The 20,233-nt window shown below is 38.0% G+C and overlaps 1 protein-coding gene across 5 annotated transcripts in view; it reads right to left on the reverse strand.

Annotated features, from left to right (window-relative positions):
* radil2a (Ras association and DIL domains 2a) overlaps positions 1 to 18,436 on the reverse strand; it is an 84,397-nt gene extending 65,961 nt beyond the window's left edge. For 4 of the 5 annotated variants that reach the window (XR_015479418.1, XR_015479419.1, XR_015479420.1 and 1 more), the window contains exons 1-4: positions 17,884 to 18,436; positions 14,785 to 15,111; positions 10,750 to 10,985; positions 3,838 to 4,166 (exon numbers count right to left, since the gene is read on the reverse strand). Coding sequence is in view for 2 of the 5 variants with exons in the window: in XM_087242005.1 (XP_087098131.1) it covers positions 3,838 to 4,166; positions 10,750 to 10,985; positions 14,785 to 15,111; positions 17,884 to 18,011 (1,020 nt within the window). In the remaining 3 variants the exon portion in view is untranslated. 5 annotated transcript variants of the gene reach the window in all.
* Positions 18,437 to 20,233: the final 1,797 nt, after the last annotated feature.

The following is a 20,233-nucleotide window of genomic DNA, read 5'->3' on the forward strand; positions in this document are numbered from 1 at the left end:
CTGATTAATCATGTTATTGTGATTCATTGATGGGTAATGTTTAATTTTAAGTTGTTCTTGTTACATATACTCTAGAAATGCTGGGTTGTTTTAACCTATTGTTGGGTCAAATATTAACAATCCCAACAATGGGTTAATTTTTTTTATTTTAAATTTAAACTAAACATTTTAACCTAAGAGTTGGAGTTTGTCCAAATTTGACCCAACATTTGGTTAAGACAACCCAGCATTTTACAGTGTACATATTGGATATATAATCTGAGATAACTTGGGTCAAATATAGACAAACTCAACAGTTGAGTTAAAAAAGTAGTTTAAATTGAATTAAACATTCATTCAATGAAAAAAAAAATTTTTTTTTCAATCTTTGACCCAACATTGAGTTAATACAACCCAGAATTTTTATTAGAGTGTATATGAATTAATTATAATTAACTCTGGTTAATCATGTTATTGTGATGCATTGTTGGGTAATATTTTACATTAGTTGTTCTTGGTAATTACACTCCAAAAATATTGGGTTGTTTTAACCCATTGTTGGTCAACAATTTAGCCTACCAAATTCACAGTCTTTGGACTGTAGGGGAAACCGAAGCACCCGGAGGAAACCCACGCAAACCCAAGGAGAACATGCAACCTCCGCACAGAAACGCCTAGTGAGCCAAGGCTTGAACCAGCGACCTTCTTGCTGTGAGGCGACAGCACTACCTACTGCGCCACTGCTTCGCCCATAATAAATAATAAATAACAAAATAAAATAATTTAATTAAATTAAATAATAAATTAAAATAAATTAATAAAATAAAATAAAATAATAAAATATAAAATAAATAAATAAAATAATATAAAATTAAAAAATTAAAGAATAAAAATAAAAATAAATAAAATAAAATAATAAATTACTAAAATAAAATAATGAAATAAAATAAAATAAGCATATGCAAATAAGCATAATTTTGCATATGGATTTTGAAAAATTGAGTTATCATGCATCATAACAATGTGTACAACAGCTTTATTTTTCCCGCACAATAAAATGTGTCCTGTTTTATGGTAAAAGAATAACAAACACTACACATTTAACTATGATTTACAGAAGACACCAACTAAAAATGTCAACAAACTGTGTAGTTTTTATGTCCAGAAATAATTATTTGATGGTATATATATTAAAATACCTTATATATTAAATATTTACGTAGCATAGAGCAGAAACTAAATACTCATCATCAATTGGCATTAAAATTTATATTTTAAAATTAATTTTATAATTTTCAATAATAAATGTAAAATTTTTATAATATTTTATCCATTTGACAGAAATATAAGTTTAGTATTTGAAAAACAAATTTCATTATTTTCATTTATTTCACTATGTACAGTTAAGAATAAGCATTTAGCAATAAGCATGTTCCCCTTTAAATATCATTTAGTGCTGCTTTTAATCATGTTTAGGTTTACTGGGGGATTATGTGATTCGATGTGCTCTTAATGTGTGTGTGTCACGCGTTTCAGCATGTTGTGGTTTCTTAAGAAGGTGTGTGTGTGTGCGCGTGTGTGTGTTAAGCACCAGCAGGTCCTCATGATAAGCAGAGCCCCAGTTTATCTGCTCTCCCTCTGTCAGGCGTCCCAGGATGACTGGAGGAAACACATGATCACCTGTGTTTCACATGTCTGCGCAGATCCTGCCACTCTGACCTGTGCTAATCCTGACCAGAACTCCTCATCAGATTAAACCGTGTTGGAGTCAAGACCGCAGCGCACTGTCAACATCACAGCTATTACTGCCAGTGGCTTACGTAAGGTTGGAGAAAAGCTTCGGAAACTGCTTGGAAATACAGATTCAGCAACAAAACGCTGCGCTTGGTATTACCATGCATTCTTATCTGTTCATCATGAGCACTTTTTAGACCCTTCCCTGCTGAAAAATCCAGCTTAAACCAGCCTAGGCTGGTTGGCTGGTTTTAGCTGGTCGACCAGGCTGGTTTTGGAGGGGTTTTGGCCATTTCCAGGCAATTTTCAGCCATTTCCAGCCTGGTCTTAGCTGGTCAGGCTGGAAAATGACCAATTCAAGTCAAATCCAGCTAAAACCAGCTTGACCAGCCTGGTAGAAAAAAAGTAGATTTTTCACCATAGGTGCCCTTTAAAATGTAAAACCTTTTAAATGTGTTTAAAACGCCAGAGACATTTTTTAAACCTCCTAAAAAATGATTAATTACTAATTTCTGTTGTGCCAAAGAAGACTTGCATTATACAGTATAATACCTTCGGTTTAAAAGCTTCATCAAAATCCCACAGTTGCCGTAAAGCAGCGGTTTCCCAACCTGGGGTCCGTGCCTTCCTGTTAAACATAATTTGTGAAAATTTTATAAAAAAAATAAAATTCTCAGGAGCGCTAATAATTTTGACTTTAACTGATAATCGTTTTGAATAATCGTGATTACAATTATGACCAAAAGAATTGTGATTATGATTTTTCCCAATATCGAGCGGCCCTACTATTATATACGTATTTTTAAGTACCAAAAAAAAATGAATCAAAACACATGCTTAAAATTCCAACATAATAGTAAAAATAACTTTAAATAATTAATTAAATTTTGCCCACTTGCGCAATGTGCTTGTCCAACGTGTCGTAAAGGCAAAATCAAAACAAAATTGGCAGAGAAACGTAAATGCAGTGATTCTTCAGAGGCGAAGAAAAATATTACAGTATGACAAAGCCTACCTAAATTTTGGTTTTATTGAAGGCCAAGACAAGTTAAAACTGATTAATTTATATTTTCTATACATATTATATATTAATATTACACAAACACACACATACAGTATATATATATATATATATATATATATATATATATATATATATATATATATATATATATATATATATATATATATATATATATACAGTACATATGTGTGTGCATGCGTGTGTATTTATATGGTGGGGGGGCTCCAATGTTTGTATATGTTAATGGGGGGGGGGGGGGGGGGGCCTAAGAAAAAGGTTGGGAACCACTGCCGTAAAGAACCAATTGGTACCAAGCTTGATACTTTTGGTCAACCTACTAATGACTAGTTTTGTAGTACATGTCCTGTGTTGTGTTGTCAATTTATGTTGTTTGATGTAGCACCTTGGTGCTGGAGGAAGATTTTTCGTTTCACTGTGTACTGCACTGTTTATTGTTGAAATGACAATAAATCCAACTTAAGTTGACTTGAGTTGACTTGACTTGACATACCAGGGTTTAAATAAGATTCAGAGAGTGAATATTCCCAGTGTATATTTCCAGTGTATATTTCCAGTGGTCAAACCCCAAATGTTGGTCACTTTGCTCAAAGCTGATACCTTTTTATTTCAAAAAGGATAGCTTAAGAGCAAATAATGTTGAATCTAGTATCTTTATATCACAGAGCAAGGCTGTAAAACTCAGTTCCTTGAGGGCCACAGCTTTGCACAGTTTAGTTTTAGTTTAACCTGATTAAACAAATTGAAGCCTACGGTCTTTTTGAAACCTATACAAGTAAGTTTGTTAAAACAGGGTTGGAGTTTGACACCCTTGGCATAGAGCAGTGGTCACCAAACTTGTTCCTGGAGGGCCGGTGTCCTGCAGATTTTAGCTCCAACCCTGATCAAACACACCTGAACAAGCTAATCAAGGTCTTACTAGGTATACTTGAAACATCCAGGCAGGTGTGTAGAGGCAAGTTGGAGCTAAACCCTGCAGGGACACCGGCCCACCAGGACCAGGATTAGTGACCCCTGGCATGTAGTACCAGTTTTCAAAACAACAACTAGCACCAAAATTAGCGATGGTCCAAGCATCCTACCTGTCTGTGGCTGTATCCTTGCAGGAGGAGGAAATATGGGAAATCAAAGGGAAGGTGGATGGAGTACTGCGTGTGGTTGTCGTCACTGCTTTCCGTCTCCTCTTTCTCCGCATTGAGACGCTGCACCTCTTTATCCGCCTCTGCTTCGGGATCATCCCGCGGGGCTGCAGGACGGCTCACGCTGGCTTCTTTCCCCATAGTGGAGACGTCCATGTCACTTAAGCTCCTCCAGATGCCCAGAGCGTCCACTCCCTCGTGCGTACCGTCCACAAACAGCGAGGTGACCCGTGAACGGGCATGCTGCAGCTTTCGGGCCTGGGCATTGAGTCCTGCAGAGATAACATGTAAACAAAAGCATGATTTGCTTATCAAAATGTCACTTTGTCATTGTAGCAACCAATGGAGATCATAACACTGATTAGTCAGCTTAAGTCTGGCTCACACTCTGTGATTAGGTGAAGATTATTTATAAACTAATTTCGAGAGGATCACGTGCTTATGATTGACCACAGCCGGTCCCTCATTATCCAATTTATGCTTCACCAATCAGACGATTCCTAAGCCTCTATCAATACCTCAAGTTATATCACAGCCATCTTTGTTTTAAAGAACCCCCCCCTTCCACCCCATCTCCTCCCCCTTTCCTAGATGGGTGGCACGGTGGCCCAGTGGTTAGCACTGTTGCCTCACAGCAAGAACGCCACTGGTACTCCAGCTGACATTTCTGTGCGGAGTATACATGTTCTCCCCGTGCTCACATGGGTTTCTCCCGGGTTCCCCGGTTTCATCCCACTGTCCAAAAACATGCAACTTAAGTTAATTGACTAATCTAAATAGGCACCTTAGACATGCTCCTGGTAAGTAGTTATCTCTTAAGAGCAATCACTGTCTGTTTATTAGCTACTACTGCAAGGGAGTTCTCGGGATCTACCTGAGCTCAAACTCCCCTCTCGCCTATTGATAAGGCTAGAAGCTACTGATGATGGGGAGGAGCTAGTGAAAAAGGGGAGGAGCTGATCGTGATGGGGAGGAGCTATTGAGTGCAAAGATTGGATTACTATTTTTATTTTGGATTGTTTGACCACTTAAACTCTGCGGACCCGGTACCGGGTCCGTGACGTCATCGACTTTCGCTTTCAGATTTAAAGGGCTAGCGTTGCACCAGACCCCCGTAAGTGGTGTTGTTTGAAAGTGTAGAATCTCTATTTTATGCACATATGCATCACTTTGGTTTTTATTTACTGTATAAAAGTTATTCACACTTAAATATACAGTATTTTGGATACCCGAGCTGGGTATTTTACATTGGTTCATTTTTATATTTTTTCATATGACACATGTACAAGTTATAGCTCAAATGAAAGCTCTTGCCGGTGCTCATACGGTTCTAGCATTCTTTTTACTGAATTATATTCATATGCCAAACAGTTGTTGAATGAATTGTGGTGTTTCCATGGCACAGAAATGTAAACAATACATTCATGATCACTAAGCAGCCCCAGATAGCACAGACAGCTGTCATCTCTTACCTTATGCTGTGCCCTTCAGGGCCATTCTCCTCTGTTTTTGAGGTGATGTGCATAAGTAATCCTTTTATATGTCTGATGTGGTCCAAACACAGTGAATCATGTTTGATCAAACAAAAGAATAGTGAAATATGTAAACAAGGATCGGTCTCTGTGGCTTGTACAGCACCTTTCATCAGTTGGAATACAGTAACTTTTGCATAGATTATGGTGGAGACATTTTTCTTTTTTTCCTATGATTACAGACATGTGCAGGAACCAACAAAATTGATTACAGCACGCTAGACCACACAGAACCTAAAAGATACACTTTCAAATTTGAGTTTATTAAAAAAATACAAAAAGCGCCTCTTTTTTAGGTGTTTATTATAACACAGACGACATATACAGTTATTTTAAACATTTTTAATAGTGTTTTATGAAAATTCAAAGGGTCTTCTTTAAAATTATACCAAATTTTTGCATTTACACCTCTGCATGTGGATTTGGGAAGCTTTTAAATTTAGGTAGGCAAAATCCAGGCGGAAATCCCCAAATAGCAGCAGAGTTTAAGGGGTTAACTCTCCTATGCAAGCGATTATCTGATGGTAAATGTGGTTGTTCTCATGACTCAAGTACTAAGGTACTATTAGTGGTTTTGCTAATGTATTTTGCAGTTGAAGGACTGTTAAACGTTGACTAGAAAACATTTTAATTTTCAGTTAGACAATTTGGGATGAAACTAAACTCATGCACCACACATTTGAGTGTATAAGTGTGTCATCAGGGACGCAACTCAAGTGTTCCTTAAATTTTGATCCCAACTGTAGCTATAAATTGGCCTCATTTATTTTAGGTGATCCGCTATAAGATGACTCTGGATGATAGTGACGTAAGGTAAACAGCATTGCCGGGCTGTGAAATGTTCTCAGAGAGGTCAGGCTTTCACACCCATTGGCGCTCTTGGGCGTTATCAGCGGTGGAAATGGGCGGTCGCCTGCATTGTTCTGCCAGAACACACATTGACGGGGCCGAGCTTCCCCAGTCACGGATTCTCAAGGGAAACCTGTGGAACACCACAGCCCCATGCCAAAACCCACAAGAAAAAAAAAACACCCTCGAGAGTGCAGGAAACACGCTCGGAAAGAACAACAAGCGGCCATTTCAATGCTAGCATGGTGGGAAACTCAGTGTGAGAGCTGATAGGACTATCCCAATAAAACATACTTCTGAGAGAGCAATTTCGCTAAGCTTCTTGCTGACAGGCTTTTGTTGGGATAAGCCATGAGGCACCTCAGACTGTTAAAACATTCCTAAATTGTGTCAACTGGAAGGCAGATCAAAGGTCAGACAGTCAAAACATCTCTAAAGGCCTGTTCACACCAAGAATGATGTTAACTGTATTCGTGTCCACGACAATCCATGATAACTTTTTGTTTATTACAAGTTTTGACATCAGCCACTTTAATTGATTATGCTCTACAATGCCAAATGGACTCCGATTGCCTGATTGTCTGTGTTTCTTATTGTTCGTCAACTGAAATAAACAGTTTTCAAAGTGATTCCGATGATATCCACCCAGAGTGTGTAAATGATCTTAAGAAGCAGCTAAAGGCTCTCCTATTTTAGCAGAACTCAACAACTAAACAACCTTGTAACAACATACTTGCATATATAAAATGCATTGCATTGCAGAACTTGTCTCTGTTGGTCAATCTAAAGCAAGTCACCTTGGATAAAAGTCTGATAAATGCCTAAATGTAAGTGCAAACAGTTCTTAAAGCAGGATTGTCCAAACTCTGTCCTCTAGGACCAGTGTCCTGTATAGTATAGTGTTCAACTTCCTTCAATACACCTGCCTGGAAGTTTGTAGTTTACTTAGAAAGAGCTTGACTAGCTGGTTTAAATGTGTCTAACTGGGGTTGGAACTAAACTCTGCAGAACACTGAGGACTGAGGCCCCGTTTACACCAATGCGTTTTAGTTTTAAAACATATAAGTTTTGCTACGGTTACCGCATCCGTCCACACTACGCCGGAGTTCTGGAGCGCTTGAAAACGGAGTGTTTTGAAAACGCTGGAGAGGCCATTTCCATTCTAAAACGCTGCTGCTCTGTCTCAGTGTGGATGAGGAAAAACGGAGACATCTGAAAACGGAGGCGGGGCAGCTGAGATTCTTTACCTGATTGGGGCTTTTGTGTCATTGCCTTCGTCACTGTATCCTTCCCTTATTCGTCAAGCCTCTATCACATGACTATAACACATGGCTTTAACGCTACCAGAAGACAGTAAACAACAACATGGGCACAGAAATGTGAGCGTTGTTTGCACTATTGTCTGTTTTAGACGCCATTGTGCAGTTATTCATTTGTTACATTTAGTAACAACTCAACCTCGTCGTCTGTCCACAAAAATATCTCTCTTGCTTTCTTTGCCATCGCGTTTAATGTTCAATGAGCGAGACGCATGCTTTCTGTTTATACTAGAACACGCATACCCAGAGTGCGCGAACGGTCACGTGATATACGTTTTTGGAGGCGTAGTGTGGATGGAGATATGTTCAGAGACGCTAGTGTGGACGCGGATCGTTTTTGATCTAAACGCAGTTTTAAAACTAAAACGCACTAATGTAAACGGGCCTGAGTTTGGACACCACTGCCTTAAACCACTGAAGACTCCAGATGAGTACTTAAAGGGACAGTATACGGTAATATATTATCATTTAATCATCCTCCACTTGTTCAAACCTGTTTGAGTTTCTTCTGTTGATCACAAAGGAAGGTATATTGAAGAACGCTGGTAAAAACAGCCATTTATACTATGGATGTCAACGTTTCCTAGAATATCTTGTTTTTTGTGTTGGACAGAATTAAGAAATTCCTAAAAGTGTTTAGGACCAATTGAGTGCTAGTAAATGAAGAGGAAGTTTTGGGTTCTATTTTTTGGGTGAACTGTCCCATTAACCCTTATATGCTGTTAGTATGTTGGTATGTTTTTACCCACTCTAGGGTGATGTTGAGTCTTATGCTGTGTTCACCCCAGACGCAGAAATAGTGTCAAGCGTGAGTGATTTACATTTTAAGTCAATGCAAAGGCGCGAATAGACATCCTGCAGAGCAATACGTGCGAATGGCGTGGCGTGAATTGAGCGTTTTGCCGTTTGATACGCTTAATGCGCAAATCGCACAAACTGCTTGAGTTGAAAAATCTGAACTTCAGCGGACATTAAGGCTGCGTTAACCAATCAGTCTGCTGTTGTGGGGGCATGATTATGACGTAGCACCTGTTGTTGATGTGCCTGGGGAAAATCCGACACTGACAACAGTTCATTAAACTGGGCTCGGCTCAGTCAGAAGCACCGCTGAAAGCCTCCGTCATCCAGGTTAAGTTTTTGGAGGAGTTTATGAGCTCACAGAGCTGGGTGCACCTCTGAAAGGATGTAGTGGACTCAGCGACGGCTCCAAACGAATCAACGCTGTTTTTCAGCCTTCATAAAGCACATAATCAAAGTTATTGTCTCAATAAAATCCATGTTAGCCATTAAGCAACAAAGCTACTGTCACCGGGCAGACAGAAGCCCTGCCCATGACGCGAATCTGCGTCTGTTCTGAAGTGAATTTGACCGCGCAAATGAAGTGGACTTGACGGGCGAATTAATCGAATTTTGAATCGCGAATGAAGCGAGTAAACTCAAATGTTCACACATCTATTTACACGCAAATATCCGGATTTATCCGTGCGTTCCATGTCTGGTGTGAACACAGCATTAGGTCCAATCCTAATTCTACCCCTTAGCCCTTCCCCTTACCCGTACCCCTTGTTTTGCCTGTTCATGAGAAGGGGTAGGGGCGTCCCAATTCTCTTTAGCTACAAGGCGTAGGGTTAAGGGGAAGGGGTAGATATCCCTCGAAAGGGAGATTTTTCAGAACCACACTTGAAACCAAGAGGTAAGAAAATTTCCCAGAATACACCAGCCAAAACGGCAGTATAGCTGCATAGTATAGCTATAGTCAGGAGATCCACAAATTAGTATTTTTTGTCATTGTTGAATTTTTACAACAAACAAGCACATGTTTTAATATATTCATATCCACGTTCGTGTTTTACCATCATGGTTAAAAAAATGCTAAAATAAAACCCCCTAAATTTGACTATCTATAATCTATAATAATAACTCCTGTATAGCAGTCCCACAACATTCTGACACTCAATGACACTGGAATACCCTGTCAGAAAAGTCTAATGGCTGGAAATGACCTTTTTTAATAAAAAACTAAATCAACAATACACTCTGGGCTAATTGACTACCTTTTCATTATGTTTGTGGCTGTTTTTGCCGCATTGACTTCCATTATAATGACATTTTTTGATTGCAAAGGTATGACACCATATTATCATGCATTCTTGATTGTTGCCGGTTTTCCCTGTTGGGAAGAGTTCGAATTAGTTATTTTCACTGTTGATCATCAATTAAAATCAAGCCAAGCTCATTCTGAAAACGTAGTCCCACGGACGTTTCTGGAGACAGCGGATTACGTCTCGGGGGGGTACGTACGGCAGCGTTTATTTTTTTCAAGCGAACGCTGCGGGGCGGTGTGACACCGTTCCCTTTTGCGCTTGCCTTACCTCCTTGTGGAGGGCTTCCCCGCTGCAACCCGTTTTTCCACTCAGCTGAGCGTGTATGTTGGCAGGCTCGAGATGCGGAGAGGGGTCGACCACGGCGACCGGTTTCGAGTCCGGAGAAGAGCAGTTCCAGCAATCAGGTAAGACAAAAACAGAATCCCAAAAATTAAGTTAACGAGTTTTGTGACAGGGTGAGAACACGGTGAAATCCGAAAACGCGGTGGAATAAAAAAAAAAATCAGGGCTTTTATTTTTTTGGACGGCTTTTGTGAACTGTTGCTCGGGTTTAGGGAAGCGGGCGGGCGGGCGGGCGGGTCGATCGGTAAAATTGGTTGGGTTCAGGGAAGGAAGAGGGCGAGTCGGCCGATTGGCCGGTCGCGCAGTCAATCATCCGGTCAATCCGGACCTTTGTGCACTTACATTGAGAAAATAAAAAAATAAGCAGCTCAGCTCTCAGAAAATAGTCAACATAGTAAGTATGTGTATTTATGCACATACATTAAAACTTTGGGGTTTCACTCCACTGAACTCCATATAAAAGTCTGAAACTTTTGCTGCACAGGCTTATCTAAAGGGTTAATAGTGTCAAAGCATGATGATCAACAGTAAAAATTACTAATTAGACCTCCAACAATTAAGATTGCATGATTATATGGTGGCATGGTTACAATCAAATATCATTATAATGGAAGTCAATGGGGAAAAAACATCCACCAACATAATGAAAGGGTAGTCAGATTGAACAGTACACAAGGGTTAAGGTTTACACCACAGATGGACAGTTACCTGCAGTGATGGTGTCTGTATCCTTGGCACTTTGCGCCTCTACAGTTGCTCTCTTCTGGATCTCGAAGCGTCTGGAGAATCCCTCCTTGGGTTTCCAGAGTGACTGCAACATGAGCGGCTTCTCATAATCACCGACAACTCGAAAGCACTCAGTCTTCCACTCGTGATCGGATCCAGTTCGTCCAATCACATCGCAGAGCACATAAGCGCTGGGGTCTTCCTTTTCCAAGCAGTACCTGTGAGGCAAGAGCACAACTGAGCTTGTGTTCACACTTAGTGTACCAATGAAATCAAAACTAACCATATTGATTTTGTTAGCTGACAATGCTAGTTTTGTGGTGAACAATTCATCTGTGCATGTCATTGAGAAAATAAAAGTTTGCCCTACTAGTATTTAACTGAAATCTGAAAATGGCCTTCCTGTTTGTTTTCAGTTAAATTCTCAGATGATGTCTGTCTGAGGTATTGGGCGTGGCTAACTTACATAACCACGCCCCTCCAGCTGTCAGTTTTGACAACAAACAGAAGAGAAGAGGAGGAGTTTGGGGAGAGCTTGTAATAACTCCCAGCAAACCCTTTTCCTGATCTTTCTGAATGAATGCCTACTTTTACTATATTGATGTTAACCATCAATACACTGTACTTCCAAGTTCGATCCCACATCCCAGATCATATTAACCCTTAATAAGGAACTCATTGAAAGCCTGAACAGGGTAGCTGGGGGTCATTACAAGAGTATTAAACTTTTATCAATGCCTTCTTAGCCTGATAAATGGTTGAGTGGCCTTAACTACTATGTATTTACCTCATAAAAAAACAATGTTGTTATCGTGTTCCTAGTGTATTGCAAAACATATACTGTATAGTGCTGTTGATGTTGCGATACAGGTAAGGTTAGGGACAGGTTTTGTTGAATGGGTAGATTTAAAGGTGTGTTAAGGGATCAGTCAACTGTGTAGTTACAAAAGTAATTACAGATTTAATTACATGCAGGTAATTTAAGAAAAATGAAATCACTGTAATTACAATTTATGTACAATCAATGAATGTTTGTTTGTGTTTAACGCAATGTCAGCTTCTATTAGTCTTTTCCTGGATTGTAAAAGTGTTGCAGATATAGACAACCCGGGCTCATTGTGGAAACGTAGCCCCGCGGACGTTTCTGCGGACCGTGATTTACGTCCCGGGAGGTACGTATTCTAGCGGTTTTTGTTTTCGCGGATCCGCGAGACGCCGATGTACGCGCTTTTTCACATCTAGGGCGCCTCTCAGGAGCGCACGCCGTTTGCGCCCGCGCCAATCTCGCGCGAAAAGCCGCCCTCCTCTTCCTCCTCCTTCCCTAAACCCGAGCAACGGTTCGCAAAAGCCGTCCAGGAAAAAAAAACAAAAAACAAAAGCCCTCGTCTTCGATTTCGACCGCGTTTTCGGATCCCGCCGTGTTCTCGCCCTTATTTTTCAGATTTCGTTTTTCGTCTTACCTGATTTCTGGAACCGCTGTTCCCCGTCGTCCCCGCGGCCGGCTCCTTCTCCTCCTCCTCCGGGGCCTCCGCTCCGCCGACGCAACGCTGTGAGCTAAGCGGACAAACTGGTTGCATCGGGAAAGCCCTCCACTCGGAGGCGAGCCGTCGGCCTGCGAGTGCGAAGAGGAGGGGCGGAGCGGCGCCACACCGCCCCGCAGCGTTCGCTTGAAAAAAACTAAACGCTGCCTTACGTACCTCTGGCCACGTAAATCGCGGTTCAGAAACGTCCGCGGGGCAACGTTTCCAGAATGAGCTTGAGTTGGATATAGATTATATTAAGGTTTTTAAATTATTTTTGCTAAAAAATAAATAAATAAATAAAAAAAAAAACTCCAACACTGTTTTTGGATTAACACTGTTAATAGCGAACAGCGAAGCAGTTTACCTCAGATCTTGAAAGCAAAGTAACATCGTTTTAACATGATCATTAGAACTGTAACTCAGTGCAAACCAGCATCAATTACTCAGCATGTATTTTTAATAATGTTAAAGAGGTTTAATGTTAATCATATTTAAGAGTTCACACTTAGATAATGCTTGACTGTTTTAGCAGGTTTGGTATGATGTCCTGGGAGAGACCCTGAACTCAGAGATAGATGAGCCCAAGGCTCCCGCCTAGTCAATAAGCATTAAGAGCGATACGAGATCAGGTAGCTCTAGATAACTTCCCAAGAATAGACCGCCAACTGCGTCAGTTTGTACGTAGTAGGTGCTCGTGACTTTACCTTTTGTTGCATGTTTTTTGAGTGCTGGAGGAAACCGAAGTTCCCAGGGAAAACCCACGCGAACTTGGGGAGAACATGCAAACTCCACACAGAGAGTGTCGACTGGCTCAGCTAGCGTTTGAACCATTGACCCCCTAGCTGTGGGGCAACAGTGCTAGCCACTGAGCCACCGTGTCGCCCGAACTTAGAATTAAGGAGAAGGGATGGATGGGGAGGTTTCCAAAACGAAGATAAAGAATGAAGTTTAGGCTGGATATTTATATTAAATTTGGAATGATCCGATTGGCTAGTTAGTGATTAGTGATAGGGATCAGCTGTTTTCAATCCTATCACATGCTACTCTCGAAATTAATTTGTAAAACTTCATTTATAAACCTTATTATTTTATTGGGTGTGCAGTTACACCATTCTGCGCTTCTGAATGGCTTTGGTGTGTAAATTATGTTTCTGTCGTGTCGCATCTGATGCGAACAAACAAATTGCTTGTGTATGTATGATATTTATTTTTTATGCTTGGCAATTCTTACCGATTGCAAATAAACACATTTCCTTTACTGGAACTTTCCACTTTTTTTGCTTACAATCTTACGATGAGTTCTTACTATCTTATCTGACAACATCTATCAGGCTTAGAAAAGACATGATATCCTGGAATTTGAATCCCTTAAACATCTTAAATATTTGGATACGTAACAACGGTTTGATGAGATAAACCTGACAAATATCTCAAATAAACAACCCAGGCTCAATCTGGAAACATAGCCCTGCGGATGTTACTGGAGACCGTGATTTACGTGGCAGGAGGTACGTAAGGCCGCATTTTGTTATTTTCGAGCGAATGCTACGGGCGGTGTGACGCCGCTCCTCTTCTTCGCGCTCGTCGGCTAACGGCTCACCTCCGTGTGGAGGGCTTTCCCGCTGTAACCAGTTTGTCTGCTTAGCTCGTTGTGTGACGTCGGCGGAGAGGAGGCCCAGAGGAGGAGGAGCCAGCCGTGGCGACGACCGGGTTCCAGTCCGGGAAAGAGCAGTTTCAGAAATCAGGTAAGATGAAAAACAGAATCTAAAAATATAAAAGCAAACAAGTTCGCGACGGGGCAAGAACGCGGCGAGATCCGAAAATGTAGTTAAAATCAGACGAGGGCTTTTGCTTTTCTTTTCTGGACTTTTGTAAATTGTCACTTGGGTTTAGGGAAGGAGGAGGAGGGTGGCTGGGTCGCCCAGTCGATCGTTCAGTCATTCAGTCAGTCAGACAGTCAGACAGACGGTCGCTTGACAGCGGCCTCAGGCGGTTTTTCACGCGAGAACAGACCAGGCGCGAACGGCGCACGCTCCCGAGAGGCGTTTGAGACGCGAAAAGCGTGCACAGCGGCCACTCTCAAATTCGCGAAAACAAAAACTGCACAAATGCGCACCTTCCGATACGTAAATCGCGGTCTCAAGAAACGTCCGCGGGGCTACGTTTCCACAATGAGCCTGGGTTGCAAATAAAGCATCATAACTATGTCTTTGGGTGTGGGAACTATAGTGTAAAGTGTGGGAACTGTAGGGATAATTAACTCTAGGGCTGCACGATATATCGTTTCAGTACTGATATAACAATGTGTATCGGAAAACAGTTTACAGTATAGTGCAGGCCTAATAGACAATTATTTGAAAATAACATAACCATGCATTATTTTTGAATAATTCAATGACTCATTGTTAAGTATTGCTTCCTTAATATAAAGTGGGATTTAAACATCTCTACCCCCTAAGTGAGTAACAAAGATCAGTGAGTATGTCAGCCTCACCTCTCCAGAGCCTCTTTGACCAGCTGGTTGGCACTGGAGTTACTGGTGGCCAGCACGCTCTTATAGTTGGTCCCCTGGCAGATGTCACTACCGAATATCTTCAGGATGCCCGGGACTGTCCTCTGGCTGGACAGCTCTGCAGGGTCGTCCTCCTCCATTTGCAGGTCCAGGCTCCGGGCATCCTGCCGCTGCCGTCCGCTCTGCAGGATGGGGCTTCGGTTGAAGACGGTGGTCAGCCGGTTGTTGTGGCGGCGTATTTTGCTGCGGGCCGGCTGCCGGACTCCTGTGCTCTCCACAGACTGAGACGTGCTGTCGGACGTGCTGGACCTGAGGGAGACCAGGGTAAAGATCACTACCATAATGATGTATTGATACATTAATGATGGCTTTTGTGAAAATACACAGTCAAAATATTGGTTCCATTAACAAATCTACTGCCGGTCTGTGTGCTATTGCCATTCAGTGTGAAAAATTTAAGTGGAAATTTCGCAAATTCTGAATTTAACATATTTGAAAAAAATTAACAATAAAAGATCCTATGAAAGAGGTTCTGTGTTTAAAATAATTAAAAATGCCTTGCTGACAAATGGTTAAAACAGTGGCTTGAAGAATAGTGAAAAATTACAAGTAATGAGTGTGTAGGGGTCACCAATCTCGTTCCTAGAGGGCCGGTGTCCCTGCAGGTTTTAGCTCTAACTTGGCTCAACACACCTGCCTGGAGGTTTTAAGTATACCTAGCAAGACATTGATTAGCTTGTTCAGGTGTGTTTGATTAGGGTTGGAGATAAAATCTGCAGGACACCGGCCCTCCAGGAACAAGTTTGGTGATCACAGGTCTAAGCTTTCAATATTAAATATTAATTCTTAATCAGGGTTCAACGCTAAAGATTTTTTTTACTGGTCAGATCGGGCCAGTGGTTCAGATTTTTACTTGCCCAGCCAAAATTTTCACAGGCACCACCAAAAAAAAAAAAAAAGAGAAGTTAATAGCTAATTTTTAGCCACATATTTTAAATAATGTGTCAAAAATAATGTCTGTGAATCTAAAATTTCAATACTTAAAAAACTGAAAAGTTAATAAATGTATAATGAGCAAAATTCAAAGTGTTATGCAAACAAGGGCGAAGCAGTGGCGCAGTAGGTATTGCTGTCGCCTCCCGGCAAGAAAGTCACTGGTTCGAGCCTCGGCTCAGTTGGCGTTTCTGTGTGGAGTTTGCATGTTCTCCCTGTGTTTGTGTGGGACATGCGGTACAGGTGAATTGGGTAGGCTAAATTGTCCGTAGTGTATGAGTGTGTGTGGATGTTTCCCAGAAATGGGTTGCAGCTGGAAGGGCATTCGCTAGATAAGTTGGCAGTTCATTCCACTGTGGCGACCCCGGTTTAATAAAGGGACAAAAAAATGAATGAATAAATGCAAACAAAAAAAAAGCTCTATGGAAAATGTGGTGATTGACTTATCAAACTGACGGCAAATTGTGCAAAATATCACCTAATTTTTTTGTCATGGTGTTCCCACGTAAATGTCTTCTTCCAATACATTAGAAACTTCTACATTAAAAATTTTCTTTAAGTCTTATAATTTGATGTTGTTGGATGTGGTTGTTACCAGGTTACAGAAAAAAATAGCATGCTTAAAACATCAAATCAAATAAGACGAACCAAAAAGCAATATGGTGTTTGCGACATCACAGTGAAGATAGTATTTAAAGACTGAAAAACACAAACTTAAATTGTACGCAATTAACAAAATAGTCACAGACAAATTAAACTTCGGGCCATTAATGATCCTGTATACTGTCCCAGGCATCTCTCATGTTGGCCCTAGCCATCGGGCAGTCCTTATTGTTGAGTCCTGTTAATTATTATATTGTTGTTGTTGTTGTTTTGGATAAACTACTCTGTAAATCATAGTAAAGAATATACAAATATCACTTAACTCATTCATTTTATTTTCAGCTTAGTCCCTTTATTAATCTGGGGTCGCCACAACGGAATGAACCGCCAACTTCCAATGTAATGTTTTTAGCTAAAATAATATTAATACAACATTGACAATAAAATGAAACAAAACACATTCTAGTTTAGAAATTAACACTTTTATTGTTTCAGTTCCTGCCAATATCCACTGACCCTAAATAAAACATATGCTGGATAAGTTGGTGGTTCATTCCACTGTATAATCATCCCACTGTATCCCAAAATAAGTGAATGAATAATAATTATTAATTATTATTAATTATTATTATTATTATTATTATTATTATTATTATTATTATTTTATATAATAATAATAGTAATAATAATAATAATTATTATTATTATTATCATAAAAATTATTATTATTATTGTTATTGTAATTATTATTATTATTATTATTATTATTGTTATTATTATTATTATTATTATTATAAAAAATATTATTATTGTTGTTATTGTAATTATTATTATTATTATTATTATTAATAAAATTATTATTATTGTTGTTATTGTAATTATTATTATTATTATTATTATTGTTATTGTAATTATTATTATTATTATTATTGTTGTTGTTGTTATTGTAATTATTATTATTAAAAATATTAATATGTTTTATAATAATAATAATTACAATAACAATATAGTTTTGTTTGCAGAAATAATGTCAAAATGAGTGTTTTTCTTTAAAAACAAGCAACAGAAAATCTTAATCCAATGTCAATAGAATAATCTTGTTTTCACTTATATATAATATAATATATATATATATATATATATATATATATATATATATATATATATATATATATATATATATATATATATATATCTTTTTTTTTGTGCTTTTATCCCAAGCTTCTTTTCTAAATGTAATCTTCAATAATAAAAATGAAAATACTATTCTATTTAGTGAAATGTCATGCATTATTCTTGTCATGTTATTTTAAATTAGCAAGCTATAAAAGCACAGTATTACAATTAGAGATGATTTATTTTTTTATAAATGACACAAAGAGTGGTTTTCCAAAAATGTTTACTGTTGTTTCTACATTTGTGTCACAACTAAACAAGTGTTTATACAAGTAAAAAAAAAGCAGAAGTGTTTTATCATTGACTTACTGTAGAGATCCATTGCTCGCCTTTCTGCCCAGCATCGCTAGTTTTCGCTTAGGCGAGCGGATCAGCAGTCCGACAGGAAAGCCCAGAGCCTGTTTAGAGATGTGATTGCTCCTTTCCTCCGAAATCATTTTGACGTGGACAAAAATATGATATGATATATATAACTATACACAGCTATATGACAGTCTGAGTGCTGTCAAAACAGCTCGTGACAGAGCAACACATGCTGAAAGTGTCCGTGACTCTGGTCAAGCCACCAAAACATGCTAAAAACCACCTGAGTTGTCGCTTTCGTAATTATATCCCATGGTAAACTGAGGTAAAACACTGTTATCCTTATTGAACAAGTGTTGAATTATTATCCGGAGGTCTTCGTTAATTCGTCCTCGTGCGTTAAAACCGATTATAATCCCGTACGGTAAAATCCTCTCTCTATTGTTGGTGTTTCGTCCACTGTTGACTCCTTTACTGTCCCGTGCGTGACTGTATATTTGTGTGTGTGTGTGTGTTTGGGTCCCGTCCCGTTTGAAAAGTTAAGCGCTACTTCACTGACGTCGGGAACTCGGAAGCCGAATCCTACTTTGGCGTCGGGTTAGCTCATGAATATTAATTAAGAGATGTGATTGGACGCGCAAGCTTGAGCTCATTCATATTCATGAGCGACTATAATTTATATCATTTAAATGAATGGATTTTAGAAATGAGTTTGGGATCAAAATCGGGGTAGCTTACAATCATTTTTTATACGTTTCCAAATTATAATAAAAACCTAATTATAATAAATGAGTAATTATACTGTTTACATATTTTTATTTTTACTAATATTTTCAGATTATATTATATGTGCAATTGTATTTATTGTCATTTACTTTTAAAATTCTACTTTTTGTATTAATATCGCATGTTAGGCGCCTAGGGTCTGAGATATCCTGTACATGTGGTTTAATTGACAATAAAGCTGACTTTGACTAAATAATAATAATAATAATAATAATAATAATAATAATAATAATAATGATGATGATTAAATTTCCACCTCAAAATTGGAAAACATAAAAAAGATACTTGCAGATAAAATATAAAAATATATTTAAGATGCCTAAATATATGAAAAATATAAATCTATAATTAAATATTAATAATAATTTAAAATATAAATTAAGTTAAATATCTGAATATAAATTAAACATAATTAAACATTAAAATATAATATATATTAAAGATACATACTGAAGTCACATAGATTGAAATATATGATAAATACCAAATTCCTATATTTAAATATATTTTAAAAACCAATTTAAATGTTTAACTTTTGTTTAGCCAATTTTTTAGATCTATTGATTAGGTGATGGAATTGGACATGCAAGCTTGAGCTCATTAGTCATGAGTGATTTCTTTGCCTCAGAAGAGAGCTATATGTAATGTTATCTTAAAATGGAGTGAGGGAAAGATATCAGGGTAGCTTGCGATCACTTTGTTTCAAATTAAAAAACAAAAGAATAATAAAAAATAATGACGATGAAAATAATAATAATAAAATTTCCACCCAAAATTGTAAAACATATTTTAAAAAAGACACAGGTAAAATATAAAATATATATTTAAGATAAATATCTAAAAAATTTAAATATATAATTAAATATAAATATTAAATAAAGTTAAATATATAAATTAAACATAATAAATACATTAAAATATATTTTAAGATACTTAAACATACATACTGAAGTCACATAGATTCAAATATATGAGTAATAAATACATATTTATGTATTTAAATACATGTCAGAAACATATTTAAATATTTGATTTTAGCCACTTTTTCATACATTTGCTTCTGCTAAATTTTGTGTAAACAATGTTAAATTTTATGCTATAAATAATATTTTCAATGCTTTAATTACATGAAACACACTGTTAAACGTATGTGTGTATATTTATACATGCAGTGTGAGGATAACAGATTTATTTTGGAATTTCATGCATTTTAATATATTCAACGTTTAACATATTTTTTAATTATATATATATATATATATATATATATATATATATATATATATATATATATATATATTTTTTTTTTTTTTTTTTTTTTTTTTTTAACGGATAAGTAATGCTCAATAAACAATGACTGAAAAATACATTTAATTAATTAAAGTAAATTGATATAATTAAATTAAAACTAGTTCAAACGTTTTAAACATTTTAAAGCATGATGAAGCCCAGTATCAAAACAAGCTGGTTTACCTTTTATCTACATAAAAGGATGCATTTTGTGTCATGAAAAACGACACATTCGTCATCGTATGAATATTCATGAGTCGCGCATTTATAATGCAGCTGC

The sequence above is a fragment of the Danio rerio genome, chromosome 3 (assembly GCF_052040795.2).
Source record: "Danio rerio strain M-AB ecotype USA chromosome 3, GRCz13ab, whole genome shotgun sequence".
Lineage (NCBI taxonomy): Eukaryota > Metazoa > Chordata > Actinopteri > Cypriniformes > Danionidae > Danio > Danio rerio.